This window comes from Bidens hawaiensis, unplaced genomic scaffold, assembly GCF_021521415.1.
Source record: "Bidens hawaiensis isolate Kalapana, Puna unplaced genomic scaffold, B.hawaiensis_p1.1 tig00009039_1, whole genome shotgun sequence".
Taxonomy (NCBI): Eukaryota; Viridiplantae; Streptophyta; class Magnoliopsida; order Asterales; family Asteraceae; genus Bidens; species Bidens hawaiensis.
In genome coordinates, this window is record NW_027491661.1 from 489,998 (window position 1) to 512,888 (window position 22,891).

Genomic DNA, 22,891 nt, shown 5'->3' on the forward strand with positions numbered 1-22,891 from the left:
GCTACTCGCTGTCGTGCCGTTTGGCGAGCGTGGGTGTCGGGTTTTTATCCGGGGAATCCCTCAATAGGTGGACTGCTAGGGGCTCCGTCTGTCCGGACTCATGGCTGGCTCGGGCTACCTTTAGCCATCGGGGGCCACATTCGAAGTACCCGACTTTACTTAGTTGGTTGTTCTAAAAAAACACACTAGATACATTAAATGCTTTATTTTTATTTTTATGTATGTTTTATTTTTATGTTTAATAAAATGTATTTTATTTCTTAAATGCTTTATTTTTAAATTTATATTTTTTAAATGCTTTTTTAAAGTTATATTTGTTAAATGTTTGATGTATCATTTAAATAAATACGAAACATTAAAACTAAATTTGTTATAAAATTAATTTAAGTAAAATTAAATTAATTATAGAGATAGGTAGGTGATGATGTGAATCATGTGATGATGATGGTTTGTGAAAGTTTATTATTGTGAAAAAAGTAAAGGTTTTTAAGAGAAAATTGAAATATGATGTGGGAGAGTTTGCAAAGGTTTATTGTTATGGATGGTTGTACGTGATCTAAACTTGTCTAATGTAACCCTACAATTTTTCTATTTATAAAATATACAAATATCTTGTCTAAGTTGGCGTGCTTATTTGGTCGTTTGAAATATAGTCGCCGAGATCGTTAGCTTTCAAGAAATAATTGATGGTGATCATTTCGTTTGACAAGATTTATAAAATACTAAATTTTATTCCTCGTATTACGGGGGTTGTTTTACATTATTTGTTTTTAATATTTATATATGTATATTTAGATTTTAATTTTATTTATTGTAAGAAAGTTAATAATTAATATACTTGAGGTTTGATGATAAAATGGTTTCACAAATAAATGATATGTTATAATCCGGTTTAAAAGCTATCTTGGTTTGTTGATACCTATTACCCGTTTATTTTCTTTATTATAAAATTATTTCTTAATTATAAATAATATCTTTTTTTAAATAAAATGGGATATTAAATTTTAGTATATCCCTATTTTATAGGATTTTCATATCAAATAATTGGTAAAATTAATTTTTAATTTAATGAAATGTTATAACCCGTTTAAAAGCTATCTGGGTTTGGTAAGACCACCCATGAATTTGGGTTAAATCAATGAAAGACCTTCATTTAAAAATTAAGCAATCTGGTGGCTTCCATAAAAGAGGGGGAGCGACCGTATCGCGACACGTAAGATTTTAGGGTTCTTGTTTATATATATTATAGATTATTTTTCTCTTTTAATATCTTATATATATTTAACTTGTTTGTACACTATCAATTGTCATCATATCATTTAAAAATCACTACCATCAATATTTTGTTATAAAAATACAACCAGATCTGCCAAAAACATTTGTCAATCACCATGGAGAACCAACCGGAAACCACCGTTCGTGTGCACCGGAGAATAATCATATTTCCGTTGCCACTCCAAGGCCACATAAACCCGATGCTTCAGCTTGCAAATCTACTCTACTCAAAAGGCTTCAGTATCACCATCCTCCACACAAACTTCAACGCCCCCAAAATCTCTAATTATCCTCACTTCACTTTCATATCCGTCCTCGACAACGGTCCTGAAAATGAACACTTTTCCAAATCATCATTGATTGAATTTGCTCATAAGTTCATATTCAAACAAGAGGGTGCAGATGAACTACGAGTTCAACTTGAACGGTTGCTAGCTTCGGGGAAAGATGAACCCGTGTCGTGTTTGATCACCGATGCACTTTGGCACTTCACGCAATCGGTAGCCGATAGTCTTAACCTCCCAAGGCTTGTTTTGAGGACAACTAGCGTGTATAGTACTATTGTTTATTCTTCAATACCCCTTCTTGATGATCGTGGTTACTTCACACTTGACCAAAGCCGTAAGTTCGCTCATAACTAATCTCTTTTCGTTTTACGTTTTTTGTTACTAGTGATCATAATTACTGACAGGATAAGTTAACAAAATAGGATTAATTTTTAAGATGAAAACTTCATCAATGGAGTAACCAAATTTTTCTCTGAGTTCCACTAAAGTTATTTAAAAAAGGCAAATTGGAAATAAATAATCTCACAACTTTTTTGTATTGCCGATAATAATGTCACCTTTAAAAATCACTACCAACAGTCCAACTATTTTTGTCTCAATGGTCATTCGTTAAAAAACACTTAACGCCGTTACGTTTTTTCCGAGTTTCAAACCGATGTTTTAGGGCTTTTGATCGGAATAAATATACGAGCCAATTGATGTAAAACTTATCTCAAAACGGTGATTCAAACGACGAAATAGTGCTTCAATTCGGGTGTTCGAATTTTCAATTAACAAAAATCAATCCATTTGATTCATCGTTTCGAGATAAGTTTTACATTAGTTGACTCGTATCAATCTTCCGATCAAAAGCCCTAAAACATCGGTTTGAAACTCAGAAAAAAAACGTAACGGCATTAAGTGATTTTAACGGAGGACCGTTGATACAAAAATAGTTAAAAGGTTGGACCGTTGCTAGTGACTTTTAAAGGTGACACAAAAGATGAGATTATTTATTTTCAATTTGCCTTTAAAAATTATGATAATAATAATTTCCTTAAGTTCATCAAATTTTATCAAATATTCCAATAATCTTTTTATAACTAGAAACGAACTAGAGGTTAACATACAGTAGGTCTTGAAGGAGTAGATATTCTAATAGAGTAATATGAAATAACATATGCTTGTCTTTGACTCATGATTTCCCCTTAAATTTTGATGGTTCTAAGATTGGGAAGAACATGTGGAGGAGTTTCCTTTACTAAAAGTGAAAGACATCTTAAAGATGGGTATAAAAAGCATTAAGGATCCCTACGCGGAGTTGATAGGTGACATGGTTAAACAAGCAAAGGCATCATCAGGAATCATTTGGAACTCATTCAAAGAACTTGAAGAAACCGAGCTCCAAAGGGTTCAAATTGATTTCTCGATACCGCGTTTCTTGTTTCCATTCCCCAAGTATTTTGCTGCTTCGTCTAGCAGCTTACTAGAACAAGATCGAACCGTATTTCCTTGGTTAGACCAGCAACTACCCAAGTCTGTACTGTATGTTAGTTTTGGTAGCATAAGTCAAGTGAAGGAGGAAGAATACTTGGAAATAGCTCATGGGTTGGTCAATAGCAAGCAACCTTTTTTATGGGTGGTCCGACCTGGGCTTGTAACCGGTTCAACATGGCTTGAGTCACTGCCTGATGGGTTCCCAGGGGAAAAGGGGCGAGTTGTGGAATGGGCTCCTCAACAGGAAGTGCTAGCTCATGAAGCAACAGGTGCGTTTTGGACACATGGTGGATGGAACTCGACATTGGAGAGTGTTTGCGAAGGCGTTGCTATGATTTGCTCACCTTTTTTGGGTGATCAACCACTAGATGCAAGATTCATTAGTCAAGTTTTAAGGATAGGGGTATATTTAGAGAATGGGTTGCAAAGAGAAGAGATTTCAAATGCCATAAGAAGAGTAATGGTGGATGAAGAAGGAAAAGAGATTAGAGATAGAGCTAGAGCTTGGAAACAAAAGGCAAATGTTTCTATAATAAAAGGTGGCTCTTCGACTGAATCAATTGAGTCTCTTGTTAATTATATTTCGTCATTTTAAGTTTCTGATTTAGCAATTTCACTGTGACGATGCTATACATTTTTATTTCTTGAATGGAATATTTAATTAAGAAATGTCATATTCAAATCAGTGTATCATGGCGGAAATTCCTTTAAAGACTAAAGAGAAGGCTAATAAAGAAATCGTAAAAACCTAGTTTAAAAATACTTTAATTTTTTTATTTTATCATTCTTATATGTTGTTTCTTTAAAAAAAGAAAAAAAAAAGACGTTCGGTTGCCATATTACGTATATATAATACAACAGTATTCTTACTGTTTGCAATACAACAATATTGCGTCTATGCAATACACGTAAGATAGATGTCGAGTCTTTTTTTAAAAAGGTAAACTTTATTTAAAAAAATAAAATTTTGTTATTATTTTTTTATAAAAAGAAAAATCATGTTTTGGTTGAGTTTCGCGAGTTAATTATTAGTTATCTAGCCCTCTCTATAAGAAGGAGTTTGTATACTTATGCTTCTCACAAACTATTGTTTTGCAATGATATAACCAAACGATTTTTTTTTCTGGTACCGTAATAAACATGAGGAAACCGATTGATTTCGTGTAGACTCATTGCCTCAATGCCCATGACTAACAACACTTAGGTTTTACTAATACCCAAGTTTTACCGAACCACACCACCCCATTGATCCACTTCAATTTTTATATTTTGTTTTATTTCCGGTATTGTAACGAACCTAGCTGAAATGACCAAATTCAAGTCGATTTACAGCCTCAACCCTCGGGAACAACGCTTGAGCTTTACCATAGCCCGAGTTTTACCGACTGAATAAATGTTGTTTTAAGTATTTTATTTTTTTATATGTTAATTTGACAATTTTGTATTTATTTTTAACACTCGCGTTTTACCAATGTCGTTTATACCGTAACCAAAGTAACCAATACTAATTGAATTCGTGTTAACTCACCTTTGTAACGCTTATTCTTTTCTAACCCTCCGGTCCTACCGACCAATAAATATGGGCAAATTAGAAATAAATAATCCCATCGTTTGTGTATTAGCCGATAATAATCTCATCTTTAAAAATTACTAGCAACAATCCAACCTTTCAACTATTTTTTTGTCTCAATGGTCCTCCGTTAAAAAACACTTAACGTCATTACGTTTTTTTTCGAGTTCCAAATCGATGTTTTAGGTCTTTGAATGGAAGAATTATATGAGTTAACTAATGTAAAAGTTATCTCGAAATGATTTTTCATATCCAGAACCCGACCATATACAATTGAGTTGGTTCGGCTTCAAAACGAGTTTCATGGGTCGGGTACAAACAGGTTTCACGGTGTCACAGCCCCCGCTCCCTATACCCCGGGAGGGGAGCCGTGACCGTTTAGTGGTGGTATCGGTTTTAATTAAAATAATTTGCAGTGGAATATTTCATCAGGATCGTTGTTAGGAAAAATGATCAGAGTTATAAAAACATCATGATTTTTATTTCATAAGTAGGGATTAAACCCATTTTTATACAAACATAGGTTTTATAGGGATAAACTCTAATTTACATAACATGTTTCTTTATTCTTGTGACAAGCCACTTATTTAAGCCGGAAGTCCGTAGGCATCATTCCTTTGTCTCTAACAAGTCACCTAAAACATGTTTAAAAATATTTGATTAGCCGGAAATACTGGTGAGTACATTCGTTTGTAAATGACACATTTTACAATTACAGCATTTAGATGTTTTTACATCTGCCTGCTTACAAATTACCAAAAGGTACTTTCACTTGACTGTATATGCGACTGTGGTCATATTACTTATTGGCTAACACTTGTCCAATAAGTAACGTTTAATAACCCAGTAGGCAAGCCTTGTATACAAAACCCCACAATACAAGTAGTAATCATCCCGCAAGTCTACAGAGTCTTAGTCACCGTAATGTACTTAAAATCCTTTGAAAATATATTTGAAAACATTGGTAGTATCTTTCATGAGTTTAATGGTTTTATAAAATCATCATGACAATATTGGAAAATTTGATGTCTCACGCAAATGCGAGTTGTGCAAAAACTTGAATGTCCCACCTTAAAAGTTTATATTTAACATGCCTTCTGATGATAAGTACCTAGGTTAAGCATAATTTAGTATATCTAAGTTAGTATAAACCCTATAATCATAACAATAATCACGAGACGTGAAACTTTACACGATGACACAATATCTTACCTTGTTCAGGTAGAGCTTTTGGATTCATGTATATAAGTTTCTTTCAATCGGAGAGGCACCGTTACAACTATTCGGGTATTATATCAACACCTTATATAAGAAAAATAAGAGGGAAAATATGATTTGGGACGAGTTGTGAAGCCCAGAATTCATCCGTATTTATACATAAGTTCTCCATCAAAGCGCCACATTGCGCCCATCGCACTTTGCCCGTGCCCGTGCATGTCGGGTGCTTTGCACCCTCCGCTAGGACTACTGGGTGTGATTTGGCACATAAGAATATTATCATGTGAGCTCTCTTCTTTATAAAGAGTTTACAAATCAGAAATCTTACTTATACCATGGTGGAAGCCTTCCATTATCTTTCCTTCACCAATGTGGGATAGAATTTTATTTCATTTACTTTCTCCGTTCTTTCTTTGTTTTATCTCTTTTCCTTCTTATTTCTTCACATCTTCTTCTGATTATTTTTTTTTTTTGATATTTTTTTATGGTTTGTTATACACGGGTTTGTTTGGACATCTAAAACTACAATAAGCAAGACAGAGAGCAACATTCCAAAAATTCGTCCCTGTTTGAATCTAATTGACCGAAATAGCAATACAAAATTATTCATCATACAATCAATCACCAATTATAGCACTGATTACTCAGGGTTTTGTTCCAGACTTCCGTCTAGTTATAGCACTGAATGGGTTTAGCGGGTTTCACAGTTCCGAATTAGTCCGTCGATACATACCCGGAACTGACCCGTTTCCCGGTTTGCTATGTAATCCAGATTCCGAACCCGGACCTGATTTGAAATTTCAGTTCGGTTCACGGGTTTTGTAAACCAGTTCCATGGGTCTAACCCGTAATATGCACACCCCTAAGTGAAACACTTCTAGTCCGCAAAAACCAACCACCATTGGTCTCGTCACGAGAAATGGGTCTTCCCTGTGACCAACATCCGGGATGAGAGTCGATAAAGTGATCCGAAGGGAAAAGTATAACTATAAGTCAAGAATTGAGGGTATGTGAGGTGCCCCATACCTTGATCGGAGACCTTCGATTTATAGTTAATGTTGGTAACTTCACTCTGAGCAACTTAGGTTCATTCCTTTGAGAGTAATCGTCTTTGATGGTGACAAGTTGTTTTTGATTGGTCCAAAACTTATCACAGGGATTAGGCTATATATCTATTGACACACGAGATAGTCTTTAAATTGACTGGTCAACATTCAAGAATGTCCATCAAAAACTAATAAAGAAGCCCAAATTATAATAATCACCCAACTGGATTTAATCCAGCCAAAAAATGCCAAGTTCAAAAAAAAATCCAATCAAACAGTCTGGTTTTTTCAAAATTTCAATCAACCGATTGGAGTTTCTCAAAATTTTGTTTTGAATATTTTATTAATATAATTAACTTTACTTATTTTCTTTTTTCTTTTATCTCTTAAAATATATACTTAAATTTTTTTTTTTTTGAAAAATGCCGTTCAAACGTGTTTATTTTTATCGACATGCCGGCATAAAAATTTACTCGAAACCGAGCCAGGTCAAGCATATCGAAACGGCTTGGATTTGAGTAAGTTTATATCGGCACATAGATAAAAATAAGTATGTTGGAACGGTATCTACAGATTTTATAAAATTATATATTTTAAAAGTTATAAAAGAAAAACCAAATAAAAGTAAAACTAATAATATTAATATAATAATCTAAACAAAATTTTGAAAAAATCCAGTTGGTTCTACTAGATTAACATACTGGATTTTTGACACCTGACATTTTCTGGTTGGATTAAATTCTAGTCTGGTGATGATAGAATTTGGGTTGGCAAACTATTTACGCGTTTTCATCCGAAAATTTTGAATGTCTCCCCATTTTAATGTCGCGTTTTTATCTAAGCTTTCCTGTGATACCTGAAATTTGAGATGTAAAGCTTGTGTTATGTAGATCTGAAGAGCGAACATAATTGTGTATAAAATTTTTATATATATACAAAATATGAAGTATTTAAACATATTAATTTGAATTAATAATATTACATATAAAGGTGCTTCACTTCTCTGTCTATCCAGAGAGCTATAGAAGTTTATAGAAATCGCGTTGGCAATTTCCAGTAGCAGCCACCTCATCACTTCTCAGCTATAAATAGCACTCGTCCTCTCTATCCTCTCACTCACATATTCATATTCATTCACAGGCAAAACCAAGTAGTCATAAATAAATCTTACATCACATTAAGTTTCTAGCACCATGTCTATCATTCCAAGCTTTTTCACCGGCTCCAGGAGCAACATATTCGACCCATTCTCCCTTGACCTCTGGGACCCTTTGCATGGGCTCTCCAGCGCCCTCGGTGAACCCTCACGCGAGACCGCAGCAATCGCGAACGCCCGAATCGACTGGAAAGAGACCCCCGAGGCTCACGTGTTCAAGGCGGACTTGCCCGGGTTAAAGAAGGAAGAGGTGAAGGTGGAGGTGGAAGACGGGAGGGTGTTGCAAATAAGCGGAGAGAGGAGTAAGGAGCAGGAGGAGAAGAATGACACGTGGCATAGGGTTGAGAGGAGCAGTGGCAAGTTTTTGAGGCGGTTTAGGTTGCCCGAGAATGCGAAGATGGAGGGCGTCAAGGCGACGATGGAGAACGGTGTGTTGACGGTGACCGTGCCCAAGGAGGAGGAGAAGAAGCCGGAGGTGAAGGCTATTGATATCTCCGGTTAGGTTTTGTGGTGGTTTTGTATGGTGGTGGTTTGAAATAATGTGTTGTTTTTGTGGTGTAGTTTTTATGCTTATTTGCATGTTTGCTTGAATAAAAGGTTGTGGTGGTGTTATTATTATGTAAAGGTTTGGATTATGTACCAAAGTGAATGAAGAAGAATTATATTGAAAACTTCTAAATTAATAATTTTGGTAATTTTAATGTTATAAATCTAAATTAAAGTAAAATAAAAAGATATTTTCACTTGGCATAATTAATAGATCTATTGTATAACATACAGTCTCATTATAGATATACTGTAGCAATAAGTTTTATAAAAATAAAATATATAGAACTGGAATATAGAAGTTACTACATTGCCTAGGAATCTTAAAACTTGTAATTCAAGTATCAAATAAAAATAAATAATTACTACGATCGAGGAATAACATATGATGAATCCGAATAGAATGATTTACGGACATTCTCTATATTTCGAATAATAGTATTTTTTTTTAGGTTGGTGGTTACACATATTTATTTAGCAAGGCGTGTGGATTGGAATTTCTCTGTATGTCTTCAATTATAAATATCTATTTCTTCAAGCTTCGAGATAGGTGTAGAAACTACGATCTCCCTGCTACTTTTATAAAAATATTGGATATGAACAAGTTTCAAAATTTAAGAAGTTTGTTTCACGGAACTTTCTTCTTCTTTTTTTTTTTTGGTTAGGAATTTGTATGAACGTTTTAAGGAATTCGAACATAAAAGAATAGATATGAAGTTAAAAGAGTTGTGATCTTATCATAACAATTTTAATTTGTAATATGTATTTGGCTGAAAACAATATTAGTGTTGGTGGCGGCAAGTGGCGACTATGGGATTGTGGTGGCGTTGGTGGTCCGCTGATGTAATTCGGCCAGTCACAGCAGGACGTGTCTAAACACTACGTGGAGGTGCCGCAGATGAAATATGTTGCGCCAAGATGAATTGTTGTATCAAATATGTTGTGTTAAGGTTATATCTTTCATCAATGTGATGTCTCGGGTTGAAGGTTGAAATCTATTGTGTAAAATGGGGCATTTACATATTTTCCCTTCCTAAACTTTGAAATTACATATTTTCCCAAACCATGCTTAAAGAGCATTGTATATTTTTTATTAAAAACTTGTATTTTGGAGAAATATGTAATTTCAAAGGTTTAGGAAGGCGAAATATGTAAAAATTCCTAAAATTTATTAATGCGATGAGTCGATGCTATAAATTTAAAAATTCAATATCTATTTTGTTAATTATTATGACAATGTTATTAATTTACATCTCCCAAGTCCTATCATACCTACATTCAAACTCTATTTATTTGTTTTTAGTACCTTCTCCCCAGTCGATCAGCATTAACCATCACATATTTCATTTGTGCGAATGGTAGAATTGGTGCAAAAAAAAACTTTATGCTAAAGCACAAATTGGAATGTAATGTTGCTGGTTGAAATGAATATCTTAAGGCATTATGTATTGTTGGAAGTGTTTAAACAATAACATGCACATATGTTTTAGGAACATGCTGATTAGATGCACAAACATAACTCAATACACATACAACATACTAACCTCCGTATTCCGGTGACAAAAACATCCTTAAAAAAACCAAAATCAATCATCAAAATGTGCTAATGTTTTAATCCCAATCCTGTTCATCCAATTCATCATTACTCTCTTTTGGTGGCCTAACAACAATAACCACACTTCCAAGACTCTCTTCACACCCTTTCTCCTTCAATATCAACCCCCTCTCAACCTTCAATTCATCTTCAATCATCACCAAATAGAATCCAACATCATCCACCACCTCTTTCCGCCCTCGGTCCACCATCACCAATATCGACTCCTCCTTATACCACCGGTTCACCCTCCAAGGCAAACCCCGAGCATCCGGAAATGCCACCACCACACCCCCTTCCTTCACCCTGACCACCGGGTCCCACGCAGGCAACACCACCCACCTCCTCCACCCTTTATCCCCCTCCACAATGCCGAAATCGCCTTTACCCCTATACTCCCACGGAGCGTCCTCCACCCCTTTTCGTCCATCCTCCGCCACACAAACCGGCAAAACCGCCACCACATTCGCCTCCGCAATCTCCCCCAAATTTAACCTCACCACCGGGACCTTAACTCCATCGATTACTCCCCCGACTCGTCCCCGACCTTCCCCTTCGCTTTCGTTTTTCCCATCCAACTCCTTCCCAATCCATTCCTTCGCCTTATCCGAAACCGCAACCGAAAAGGCCTTCTCCAATGCAGGAACCCTCAATTTGGACTCGCGATACTCAAGCGCTTGCCGATAATGCATAAACGCCAAACAATCAGCCGGAATCGAGTAATCAAACGAATCCCAACCGCGATCGCCTTGCCTTCTCGGGTAATCCTTAATCGACCTAGCAAGAGTCTCGGCATCAGCCGGGTCAAACTTATTCTCAAGCATGTACTTAGCCGCATCAGCTCGTTGTCGATTAGTCAGCAACCGAATCTCATACAACAACTCGGCACCACCTTTATCAAAGAACTCAAGGATTGCGTCATCCACACCTAACTGAACCAAAGACTCTCTGACTTGAGCACCAACGACAAGTATGTTCTGCTCGGCACCTGGGATGCCGGTGATTTCCTCAAGGGTGGATGGGTCGAAGCCGTCTTGGATGAGGGGTGGGATGAGGGGGGCGTACTCGTACCATAAGCCGAGGCGGTTGGTGAGGATGTCTAGCCGTTGGGTGGTGTCGAGGGTGCGGTATTTGCGTGGGATAGGGGATTGGGATGGTGGCGGGCGGAAGGGCTGGTAGAGTTGTTTTTGTTGGGGTTGGGAGGATGATGAGGATGGGAGGATGATGGCGGAGATGGTGGTTCGGTGGTGGGGTTTGGTGGTAGGTTTGTGTTGGTGGGTTAAGGGGTGGGTGGGTGGTAGGAATGGGGTGTGGAGGGTGGTGGTGGGTGGTGGGTGGTTTAGAGTGAACGAGAGCATGTTGATGGATGGATGGATGGATGGATGGAAGTTGGAGGTTGAAGAAAACGTTATCCTGTTTGGAGTGGGTTTTAGAGTGACTGTTTTCCTATTGCAGATATCGCCACTCCAACACAATGACAATATTGGCCTTGATGCGTATCATTTGTCAGATATTTTATTTATTTAGGGTCGTTTACGAGCCGAGCTGGATCGAATGAGGGATTGTTCATTGCTTGTCTCGTTTCAAATTGAACTGAGCCGAGCGGCTAAAAATCAAACCAAGCCTAAATAGAATCGAATATTATTTTTCGAGCGGTATCAAGCGAGTTCGGAGCATTACTTTTTTTCTCTTTTTTTTCCCTTGAAATTATTTTATAAGAAACAAATTTGAATTTTTGAATATGATGTGCATTAAAATAAATTAGTAGTTTTTAGAAAAAACAGTAGTAGCTTGTAATTTTTGATAAAGTTGAAGTTTGATTAATGTAATAAAACAATTAATAATTAAAAAATAATTGTTTATATAAATATATGCACAAATATTTAACTTATTTTTATAATTATCTTTAATATTTAAATATTGAAAACTAAATATAATTATTTTTTACATTTAAAATACAAGAAAATATTCAATAATTAAAGGATATTATATTTAATATTCAAGATAATTATTAAAACAAAATATATATTTATGAGTATATAAATATATATAAAACGAATTAAAAATATTCGAGCCGAACCGAATCGAACGCACCGTTTCTTGGCTCGTTTACAAACCGGACCGAGCGGAGCGGCTCGTTTATAATCGAGCGAAAAAGAACGAATATTTTCCGAGCAAATTCCGAACGAGCGACAAGCGGTTTAGACAGTTCTAATTATATTCAACTTAAAAGGGAGGCAAAACTCACCAAACTTAAAATAGAAACGTCTTAATGGGCCGGTTTGCGTAAGCACCCCACCCAACAAGTTAACTACAGGACTAAAGGTGCAAATGAGGCACACTCGAGCCTAGTCAAGCTTAGGCTTGGCTTATCTGCATCGCTAGACAGGACAAAACCAACAACTATTTTCAAAAGGAGATAGATTGGTAGGCTTTATGGCAACCAAGGTTCAAGGGCGTCACATGAGGCCTCAGAAAATTGAAAAGGACTCCTTAACTCTAGAAATTGAATATTAGATCAAAATTTCGATTAGAATATATACTTTAAAAGGTGAACTTCAAACAAACTTGGGCAAAGGCCTTGGTGATATGGCGCCAACAAAGTTTACCTCAACTTGGCCCATTTCAAGTTATTTTTAAAGTTTGGTTTATACGTAGTTTTTCAGTCTCAAAGCTTTTGCTTGGACTTTCCTTGTATTTATAAATTATAACCCAATGAGTATCAATCAGTTGCATTTATCATAACTTTGTATATAACAATATTCATGTAAATATGTAGTTAATATATTATATAAATAATGAGCTTATTAAGACCACCCACGAGGCAAATCGAGATCCATAAGTAAATCTTGGGATCGGGCTTGAGTCGCTTGACCATGAGCTCGTTCTAGCTCGTCTTGATTAAAATTTTTAACGAATCGGTCTCAGATAAAGCACGAATGACTTGGATCAATTGTACCCCTAGACTCTACCGTCGGACACAACTAACTGATATGTCAAAAGTTGCTTAAACCCGAACTTAAAATTTCACATAGGCACCAATAACATCTTGTAAGAATAATCATTAATCAATCTATAATAATCTATGATATATATAAACGAAAACCCAAAAATCCTATGTGTCGCGATGTGGTCGCTCCCCCCTTTTATGGAAGCCACCAGATTTCTTAATTTTTAAATGGAGGTCTCTCATTGATTTAACTCAAATTCATGGATATGGATCTTACCAAAACCAGATAGCTTTTAAACGGATTATAATATCTCATTAAATTAAAAATTAATCTTACCAATTATTTGATATGAAAATCCTACAAAATATGAATATACTAAAATTTAATATCTAATTTAAAAAGAAAAAGATATTATTTATAATTAATAAACAATTTTATAGTAAAAAACATAAGCGGGTCATGGGTCACCAAATCCAGATAGCTTTTAAACGGGTTATAACATATCATTTATTTATGAAACCCTTTCATCATCAAACCCTAATTATATTATTAGTTTTCTTTCAACAAAAGAAAATTAAAATCCAAAAAATAAATATTAAAAAACAAAAAATGTAAAACAACTATTCTCTCAAGCTATCAGATTACTTTATTTGTAAATGAACGTTTCTCACGTATTTGGCCCGAATTCACGGGTAAAGGTCTCACCAAACCCAGATAGCTCTTAAACGGGTTATAACATCTCATTATATTAAAAAATAATCCCATCAAATATTTGATTTGAAAATCCTATAAAAATAGGATTATACTAAAAATTAATATCCTATTTTATTTTTAAAAAAGACATTATTTATAATCAAGAAACAATTTTATAATAAAGAAAATAAACGGGTAATTGGTATCACCAAACTCAGATAGCTTTTAAACCAAATTATAATATATCATTTATTTGTGAAACCATTTCATCATCAAACCTCAAGTATATTAATTATTAACTTGCTTACAATAAATAAAATTAAATCCAAATATACACATATAAATATTAAAAACGAATAATGTAAACAACCACCGTAATATGGGCGATAAAATCTAGTAATATATATAAACGAAAACCCTAAAATCCTATGTGTCGCGATGTGGTCGCTCCCTCCTCTTATAGAAGCCACCAGATTGCTTGATTTTTAAATAGAGACCTCTCATTGATTTAACCCAAATTCATGGGTATGGGTCTTGCCAAAATCAGAAAGCTCTTAAACGGGTTATAACATCTCATTAAATTAAAATTAATCTTATCAATTATTTGATATGAAAATCCAATAAAATAAGGATATACTAAAATTTAAGATCCAATTTAAAAAGAAAAACATATTATTTATAATTAATAAAAATTTTTATAGTAAAAAAAGTGGGTTATGGATCACCAAATCCAGATAGCTTTTAAATGGGTTATAGTATATCATTTATTTACGAAACCCTTTTATTATCAAACCCTAAGTGTATTATTAACTTTCTTATAATAACGAAAATTAAAATCCAAAAAATAAATATTAAAAATCGAAAAATGTAAAATAATCATTCTCTTAAGCTATCATATTGCTTTATTTGTAAATGAAGGTTTCCCACGCATTTGACCCAAATTCACGGGTAAAGGTCTCACCAAACCCAGATAGCTCTTAAACGGGTTACAACATCTCACTATATTAAAAAGTAATCTTATCAAATATTTGATATGAAAATCCTATAAAATAGGGATATACTAAAAATTAATATCCTATTTTATTTAAAAAATATATTATTTATAATTAAGAAACAATTTTATAATAAAGAAAATAAACGGGTAATGTGTATCACCAAACCCAGATAGCTTTTAAACCGGATTACAACATATCATTTATTTGTGAAACCATTTTATCATCAAACCTCAAGTATATTAATTATTAACTTTCTTACAATAAATAAAATTAAAATTCAAATATACATATTAAAAACGAAGAATGTAAAATAACCCCCGTAATACGGGGGATAAAATCTAGTACTATATATATCATAATCAAGTAACTACAAATTTAGTGTCTAATAGCACATATTATTATAAATATCATAATCAAGTATCTAAACATTTTAGTATAGGAAAAATCCTACAAACATCATCTATAAGATCGTCTAAGAGCACATACAAGCTCGATCGTTTCCCTACCTACAAATATCATACAAATTAGTATGACGTTATATGTACACAATATTACAAGACAACAAAACAAAATAAGTATATCACAACTCCCCAAAACTATTGGAATCGACCGCCACAATCTTAGAGACACCAAACCTCGAACCATTTCCTCGCCTCTTGAACTGTAATCTTGCACTTCCAATAAACTTGTCACCACTCTTGGTGCGAACTATCGGTTGATCATCCTCCTTTTTCAAATCACTTGGTGGCAAGAAACAGTCCATTGAAAGACCTTTTATGTTAAAATCAACTTCCTCAATGGTCCAAACCTCCTCCATTTTTGTTTCCGAATGGCTATCCGGATCCTCCCCGAATCTAAACAACGAGACGGTTGTTTGACCACCATGCGCGATGTTAACACCATCGATGGTGCGGTAATCTTGGATTAATGACTCCATGGTTGTCTCCCAAAACACATTATCACTTCCAGGGGTTTTTATTCTTATTAAATGTGAGTCTTTAAGTTGGTGCAAAAGTCCGGTTCTTTGACTAAAATATCCCCAAATTGTGTGCTTCATAATTTGCACATTGTTACTGCTTCGAATTTTAAGAGTTGAAGGCTCTGCTTCAAGCTTTAACACAAAGCAATCTTCTCCCTTGATGGTCTTCTCTCCGATACAGATTGAATTTGTGAATAAATTAGCTGTTGACTTTGGGTCAAGACCCTGTCAAAATCATGATTTGACTTTTTAGGCTATAGTTGACTTTTATTAAAAGGAATTTAAGCAATTGACAGCTAAGAAACTTTAATACGTGCGTGATCTACTCCAGATTATTGTTAGGTTGATTGAAATAGGACGCATGTTGAGATACAAATTGATTTACTTTTATACAAAATAATTAAAAATTTAATTATCACATATTCTTTTTATTTTTATATTCTTTTTTTTTTACTTTTAACATGTCACATTTTATAAGAGAAAAACGAATACGGTGTAGCTATGTGTTTATTTATAGTCATCTCAAATATAAAATGTTATCTGGTCGATAAATTTGCGAAACTTAATTTTTTGTAAAAATAATGTCGAAATCTAGATAGAAATAAACTGGTACCTGTAAGGAACGACGAAGAGGTCTAGGAGGGCCTCTAGAGGCATGAGAATGGTGCCATGGTGTCTGACGCCACGCCACCTTTCCGTCGCTGCCAGCGCTGATCTTGTAACCAGAAACAACGAGTTCCAAACTCCAAAGGTCCGGCCTTTTTTGCCATAACACAAACCCACCCATCTCACCACCATCGCTCTTCGCGCTCTTGGCCTTCAACGCTTTACCAACGCCACAGTTCACGGTTATTTCGTCAATTGCGTTGAACTCCGACGCCACCATCTTCACCTTCCCCAAGGCATACATACTATCGACTGAATTCAAAGCCTTTTCGCCTCCCGCCGCTGCTATATATTGTTGCACAATGTATTTCGCCATTGAAGACTCCTACATAAATCATATTCTGATTAATACTTAGCCATGTACGGACCTGGCGCAATTTTAAACCTGACACGAGTTTTCTAAATTTATTTAAAATAAATGTTGCAAGTGAAAAACCAAAAGAAAATAATAAAGCTTTGAGTTTGATTAATTATGTTAGTCTTTGTGGATAATTATTGCTTGGAGCATTAACGTACTTTTCGTGTTCTCCGTGACACCAAAACCTTATTTGTAACTCTTAGTTTCAATGACATGAATAAAAAGTTATCATTATTTACGTGACACGACTAGATAATTCAAACGTCGGAGTTAAAAGACATCCAAGTATCAAAAAAACCAAATCGTGAATAGGACTTACGATAGGGTGATCGTGAATAGCCGGGTTGATGCCAGCGGGGTGCGAAGAGGACAACGGAAGAGGGACAAGAGGAGCTCCAACAACTCCAAGCAAAAGCTGAATTTCACCATTCGGTCCACCGAAGTCGGAAACCTGGCATTTTTGATCAGTGGAATGAGGCTTCATCCAAGATTTCAGCATTCCAGCCACCGAATTCGGGAAATTAGCATTAGCATTGTGATTAATCTTGATGTCGTCGAAGCTTTCCTCCGGTATCGGAACCTCGAGCACGGTTTCGAGACCATCTTCGTTGTCTAAGTTTGGGCATAAGGTCTTCATTGTTAAGTTTAGAGAAAGATGTTTGAAGTATTGAAGACTTGAAGTGTGTAATCGATTCAAATGGAAAGATATAGGCAGGGAGAATGACCAACCGACCATAAGTCACTTTGTAACGTGCCAACTCTTTTGTTATGTCGTGTCCGCACGCTCACTGTTTTTCTCTCTCTTTATTTTTTATTTTATGCTAATTCCATCTTTAAAGAAATATTATGTTGGTAGATAATTAAAGTGCGCTAGAATAAATTAATGATATAGCTTATCTGACTTAAATTTTAATCAGACAACGTATGATTTAATTATTGAAAAAAATCCGCTTTGTGGCTCTTATTCACTAAAATAAAGCCCAATCTAGTTGTTCTTTCTTCCTAACATAAGATAAATAAAATAAATGACTCACTACATTAAAATAATGTATCATATTTAACAAATAGTGTTATTATATTGAATAAGCTTCAAAATTTCCTTTGATATATTCAATTTTTTAAAATTATATGGTTTACTTTCATAATAACAAAATGTTTTTTTTTTATATATTTAATGCTTTTAAAAATGCATGTTAATTAATATAGTTAAGCTAAAACAAAATTAATAAAGATGTGTGTATATGTATTGAAATAATGTAGCTTACTGACATAACAAAATCTTACTATTTTCCTTGTCGCTGGTGAATCAAACCTGTAACACATTAGCTAGCAATGAGATAGTTGAAGTATTGAGTGGATAACTTTACCTCTAGACGTAATATATTAATAAGAAGGAATGTTGTTTAGCATTTAATAACAAAGAAAAAAAAAATCAAGTGTTTGGAAGCTATTAACATTTAACAACATTATGATCTGGTTGTAATGGAAATAGGGTTTGCATTTGGTTAAGGATGGGTCTAAAGACAGTCATATAATCTGGTCTTGTCGTTTATGGTGGTTGTGGTTGTGGTTGTGGTTGGAGCAACCGGCAATTGGTTTGGCGGTTTGCATGGTTTTTAATAAACCCATCTGATTCATCATGTAACGCACGTTCCATGATATTTTGTGGCTGGGGTTTCAAGCTACCGTCCAAAAATCCATGACCAGATGAATCGTCTCTTCAAATTTATGTTTATTCGACACTAAAAGCTTACAACATTAATGAATAAAATATCATCACCTCAATTATTTGAAATAAATGTCGAAAATATCTCACATTAATAAACCCACTTGAAAATAATCATGTTGGAAGTCCTATATTTTTAACATTTTATCTTATTGGATCTCCGTTAAAAAAAAACACAATAACATTAAGTTTTATCTGAATTTCAGACTGATATTTTTAGGCTTTTGATCGAAATAAAGATATAAGTTGATTGATGTTAAACTTACCTCAAAACAATCCTCCAAACGACGAAACGTTGCTTCAATTTAGGTGTTTGAATTTCCAATTAACAAACATCGAGCAGTTTGGATCGATGCACCGTTTCGAGATAACTTTTACGTCAATCGACTCGTATTTTCCTTCCGATTAAAAGCTCCAGAACATCAATTTAAAGTTCAAATAAAACTTAACAACATTAAGTTTTTCTTAACGAATGTCCATTTACACAAAAATGTTTGCATGCCAACAAATAATTATCTTGTGCTTTAATTTTATATACCTGTCTGTTAAACACAAGTAATGTCCCTTGCCTTTGGTTTTGGTAAAAAAAACTAACAGAGTAATTTAGTGATTAAACTTAGTTGTGAGGTAGTGTGCTCTTCAGAATATTGCAAAAAGTGGGTGAAATAAAGCAGTAACCGAACCATAATATTACAAGAAAAGCTATTAACCTCTAGGGACCTTCGACATAAAACATCTGAATGAGACCAAGCGTTGGTCTACTTTAGAAAATATTATTAACAGAAAAACAATGTACAACTTGATCAGAACAATGTTGGTCGCAGCTAGAATTACAAAGATGGGACTTTTTCGTCTTTGGCCCAAAAAAATTGGGCATTGGGTAAAATTGGTTTTTTGTTGGGTTTAAACAATTTAGTTTTTAAATGGGCTTAGTTTGTTATGATTTGAGTTGTGTAAAAAACTTTTTGTATAAAAATATGCTTAAACATGTTTAAAGTGAGACTTAAACCCATAACCTTTTGGTTTGGAGTCACAACAATTTGCCACTAGACCAGACTAGTAGTTGAGTAATTGAGTTTGAACACTAAATATACATATTTTTTTCCACAAAAATAGATATAAATTAAAAAAAAAAAAGTTACGGGCCAAGTGGGATGCCAAGTCGGGGTCCATTACCACCCCGCCCTCCTTGAGAGCCGGCCTTGTGTGAATTGTGTTCTATTATCAGCCTTGCTTATATTTATAATAAAATTAAAATAACTGACTCTAAGAATCCCGCCTGTTTAATTAATAGGTCTTCAACTTGGTTAGCACTCATAGTCGTTATAATACTCATTCTACATGTTTTCTTCGGTTACTTAGCGAGTTTTTAAGGTGGACTAAGTATCTAATGTTAACATGTGAAGATAAGTCAAAGCAAAAGAGAAAATATCAATTAGTTGTTATTACTTATTAGTGCTAGGGTATTCTGCGAGGATTAGGAATCTTTCCAAACACCTATACAACAAAATAACTTTGAAGCTATTCATAAATTTTGACTAGGGTTCATTATGACTATTCCATCAAAATCAACACAAGTGTTATAAAAACTTAGAACATGATAGTATACTGAATTACAAATTAAACTATGAAAAGGTTGTAAAGTTTTCAATCATCAAACACCAGATGTCTTTAATTTTAATGAAGTAGATTGGAAGATATGTCCAAGAAAGTATGGATGGAGGCCTTTATATCTTCTATAACACATCATATGTCGTTTAAATTTATACATAGTTTTATGGGTCTTATGAAGTTCATGAACTTTTACATATAAACATATAATAATGCCAGTACATACCTCTACACATAGTTGCTTGAGACTACACTTCATTGCATGTACCTCTAACTTCATGAAAGTGAATGGGCCGGGATAAGGAATACATTTAGCAACACCCTTTTAGTGTCAGGCCAAACGTATTGTTGATTTACCATTTTAGTCATTTAATCAAAGATTAACGCTTAAAAAACTACATAAACCCAGGGCTGTAAGCGAAGCGAACCGGATGAGACCTTGTCCATTAAGCTTTTGTCGGACAAGCAGAGGGTTAGCGAACACTCTCAGAACGAAAATTCGTGCCCTTGTCCATTCATTAAGGAATTGAGTGTGTCTCTGTCCGTTTGTTTCCGTTCGTTAGTATTGTAAATTAACGCTAACGAGAACTAGTGGACAACCGAACACTAATGGATAAACAAACACTAATGAACGGTAATTGATAAACAAATATAAACATATTAAAATACTTCAGATAAACACTGATGAACATTACACCATTTAATATCCAAAAATATCTAACACTTAACATAGTAACCAAAGACATAATCATATCAAAATAATGTTTTGGAGTTTAAAATTCACAAACTTCTAGTGTTTCACAAGAAACATGCTTCAAATTCTTCAAGGAATTTCAACATACACAACACCATTAAAATAGAAATCACCGGGCGTTCACGAACACTATTGAACGAACATGGCCTTCGTCTATGTTCGCCCGTTAAAGTTATCGAACAAATTTTTTTGTCTGTGTCCGGTTCATTTATTAAGCGAACAAACATAAACGAATTTTCAACCGAACATATGGTCGAACGTCTAGTTTGCTTACAGCCATATGTGACCTATTCCATTCTATATACCTCTGGTGTTGATTATGTAACTTTTTTTTTCTTTGTCATTCTAAATATTTAGAAAAACAATGGGGCATGTGAGGTGACCCTATCCCATATATATTTAGCACAACCGTATTTTAAATGTATGTTGACTGTTTGTTGTTTTCGTTTGCAACGGCGTTACTGGCGAAAATAAGCATCAATCAACGGCGCCGTTTTGGTCCCACTTGATGTCATTGTAATTGGCAAAGTATTAATATGTGTCGAGTTTTTATTCATTATAAGTTTTCAAAAACTTTTGTATCTTAAAAAATTATAATTGTTAAATTAATACATGAGAATTGAGATTTGTCTAGTGATCTACAGTTGGATAACCGAGTCTAATACTAGATTGGTAGCCTCATGACTTTATGTTCTCAGGTTGTAGGTTTCTTGTTTGAGAAAATTTGTTCTAGATTAAGCCATGGGTTTATCTAGTTGTGGTTTCCTTCTTGATGGATGAGTCAGGTCACCGTGTTCTACTCTTCGAGCGAAAGGGTGTCCAGGTCTTTGCTATTAAAAAATGAAAAATTATTACCAACTTTAATTATGATGTTTTAAATATCACAATAGACAATAACATATCTTAATTGATAATTTAAGATGGATGAGGTACCCAAAGTACCCTAAGCCTCAACCAATCATGCACTGTCATCTATCTACGTCGGACCAATAAATGGAATTAAACTCTCCTATTCAAAACACTTTGGATCTCATCTTAAACAATGACGAAAGAGGATATAGGAAGCACACTTTAGACTTTAGGTTTATAAAACGCTTCGTATAGTTCTTATCTTTTGGGATGGGTTATTACGTATTACACAAACTACGTAATAGAGAGAATGCGATATTCTTGCATGAATTTCAAGATTATAACAAGTCATGTTTATAGGAGATCCCAAATATATGCATGGCCTTGTTAAATTTAAAAGACTGTCGAATAAAATTAATGATTTGCACCTTGTTGATGTAAGAAATTTTGAAGAGTTTTAGAGAATATAATAAATATGTCATCGGTAATAAGTGAAAATCCTGTTACGTGTAACTTTTTTTTTCGTAATGCCAATTAATTTTTATCAAGAGTTAATGGGCTAAATGGTTAACATAATAATAAATATTCAAACAATCGTATTTCAATACACTACCAACAAGTATTAACATTATCAAACCCATTTTGAAGTGGTTTACGTTCATTTATATAAAATTATAAATACACGTTTGGTGTATTAAGTATACAATACAACAAATTAATTGCAAAGAAATTTAGTGTAACAAATTAGATCAATCACAACGATGGACGGCGCAGGATCACCCACGTCACCACCACTCCTACCTTTTCCCCTTTCTTTCCTCTCTCTGTCTCCTTCCCCTCATAGTTATTGCTAGACTTCCGTCCAAAACCTTGAATGAATGTCTATTGTTCTTTCTCTTCCGCTTGTGCTTCAGCTGGGATCAGAATGAGTGAAAAGAACATCGTTACGGGTGCTCTTAGTGTATCTTTATATGCATGCTTTTAGATGTGGACAATCGTTTCATGATTACTACACATGAAGTTCTTTTTGGCTTGCTATATTTATTTGAAAATATAAATGTGGACAAATTTAAAGATTTTTTTTAATGACTAATTAAATCATTGACATGCCCACTGGTCCACCCACTCATTTCCACTCCCT

The 22,891-nt window shown here is 34.4% G+C and overlaps 3 protein-coding genes and 1 pseudogene across 3 annotated transcripts; 2 read left to right on the forward strand and 2 right to left on the reverse strand.

Annotated features, from left to right (window-relative positions):
• Positions 1-1,349: 1,349 nt before the first annotated feature.
• Positions 1,350-3,705, forward strand: LOC143530841 (UDP-glycosyltransferase 76G1-like). Its single transcript, XM_077026271.1, has 2 exons — positions 1,350-1,896; positions 2,771-3,705. The coding sequence occupies exons 1-2, from the start codon at positions 1,392-1,394 to the stop codon at positions 3,631-3,633; spliced, it is 1,368 nt and encodes a 455-aa protein (XP_076882386.1). The 5' UTR covers positions 1,350-1,391; the 3' UTR covers positions 3,634-3,705.
• A 4,351-nt stretch (positions 3,706-8,056) lies between these two features.
• Positions 8,057-8,530, forward strand: LOC143530842 (17.6 kDa class I heat shock protein-like). Its single transcript, XM_077026272.1, has one exon. It carries the CDS (start codon positions 8,066-8,068, stop codon positions 8,528-8,530), a length of 465 nt encoding a protein of 154 aa, XP_076882387.1. The 5' UTR covers positions 8,057-8,065.
• A 1,552-nt stretch (positions 8,531-10,082) lies between these two features.
• On the reverse strand, positions 10,083-11,526 carry LOC143530816 (rubisco accumulation factor 1.1, chloroplastic pseudogene; annotated as a pseudogene).
• Positions 11,527-15,312: 3,786 nt separating this feature from the next.
• Positions 15,313-17,453, reverse strand: LOC143530817 (uncharacterized). Its single transcript, XM_077026248.1, has 3 exons — positions 17,130-17,453; positions 16,400-16,777; positions 15,313-16,011 (listed from the first exon to the last, which is right to left on the reverse strand). The coding sequence occupies exons 1-3, from the start codon at positions 17,445-17,447 to the stop codon at positions 15,388-15,390; spliced, it is 1,320 nt and encodes a 439-aa protein (XP_076882363.1). The 5' UTR covers positions 17,448-17,453; the 3' UTR covers positions 15,313-15,387.
• Positions 17,454-22,891: the final 5,438 nt, after the last annotated feature.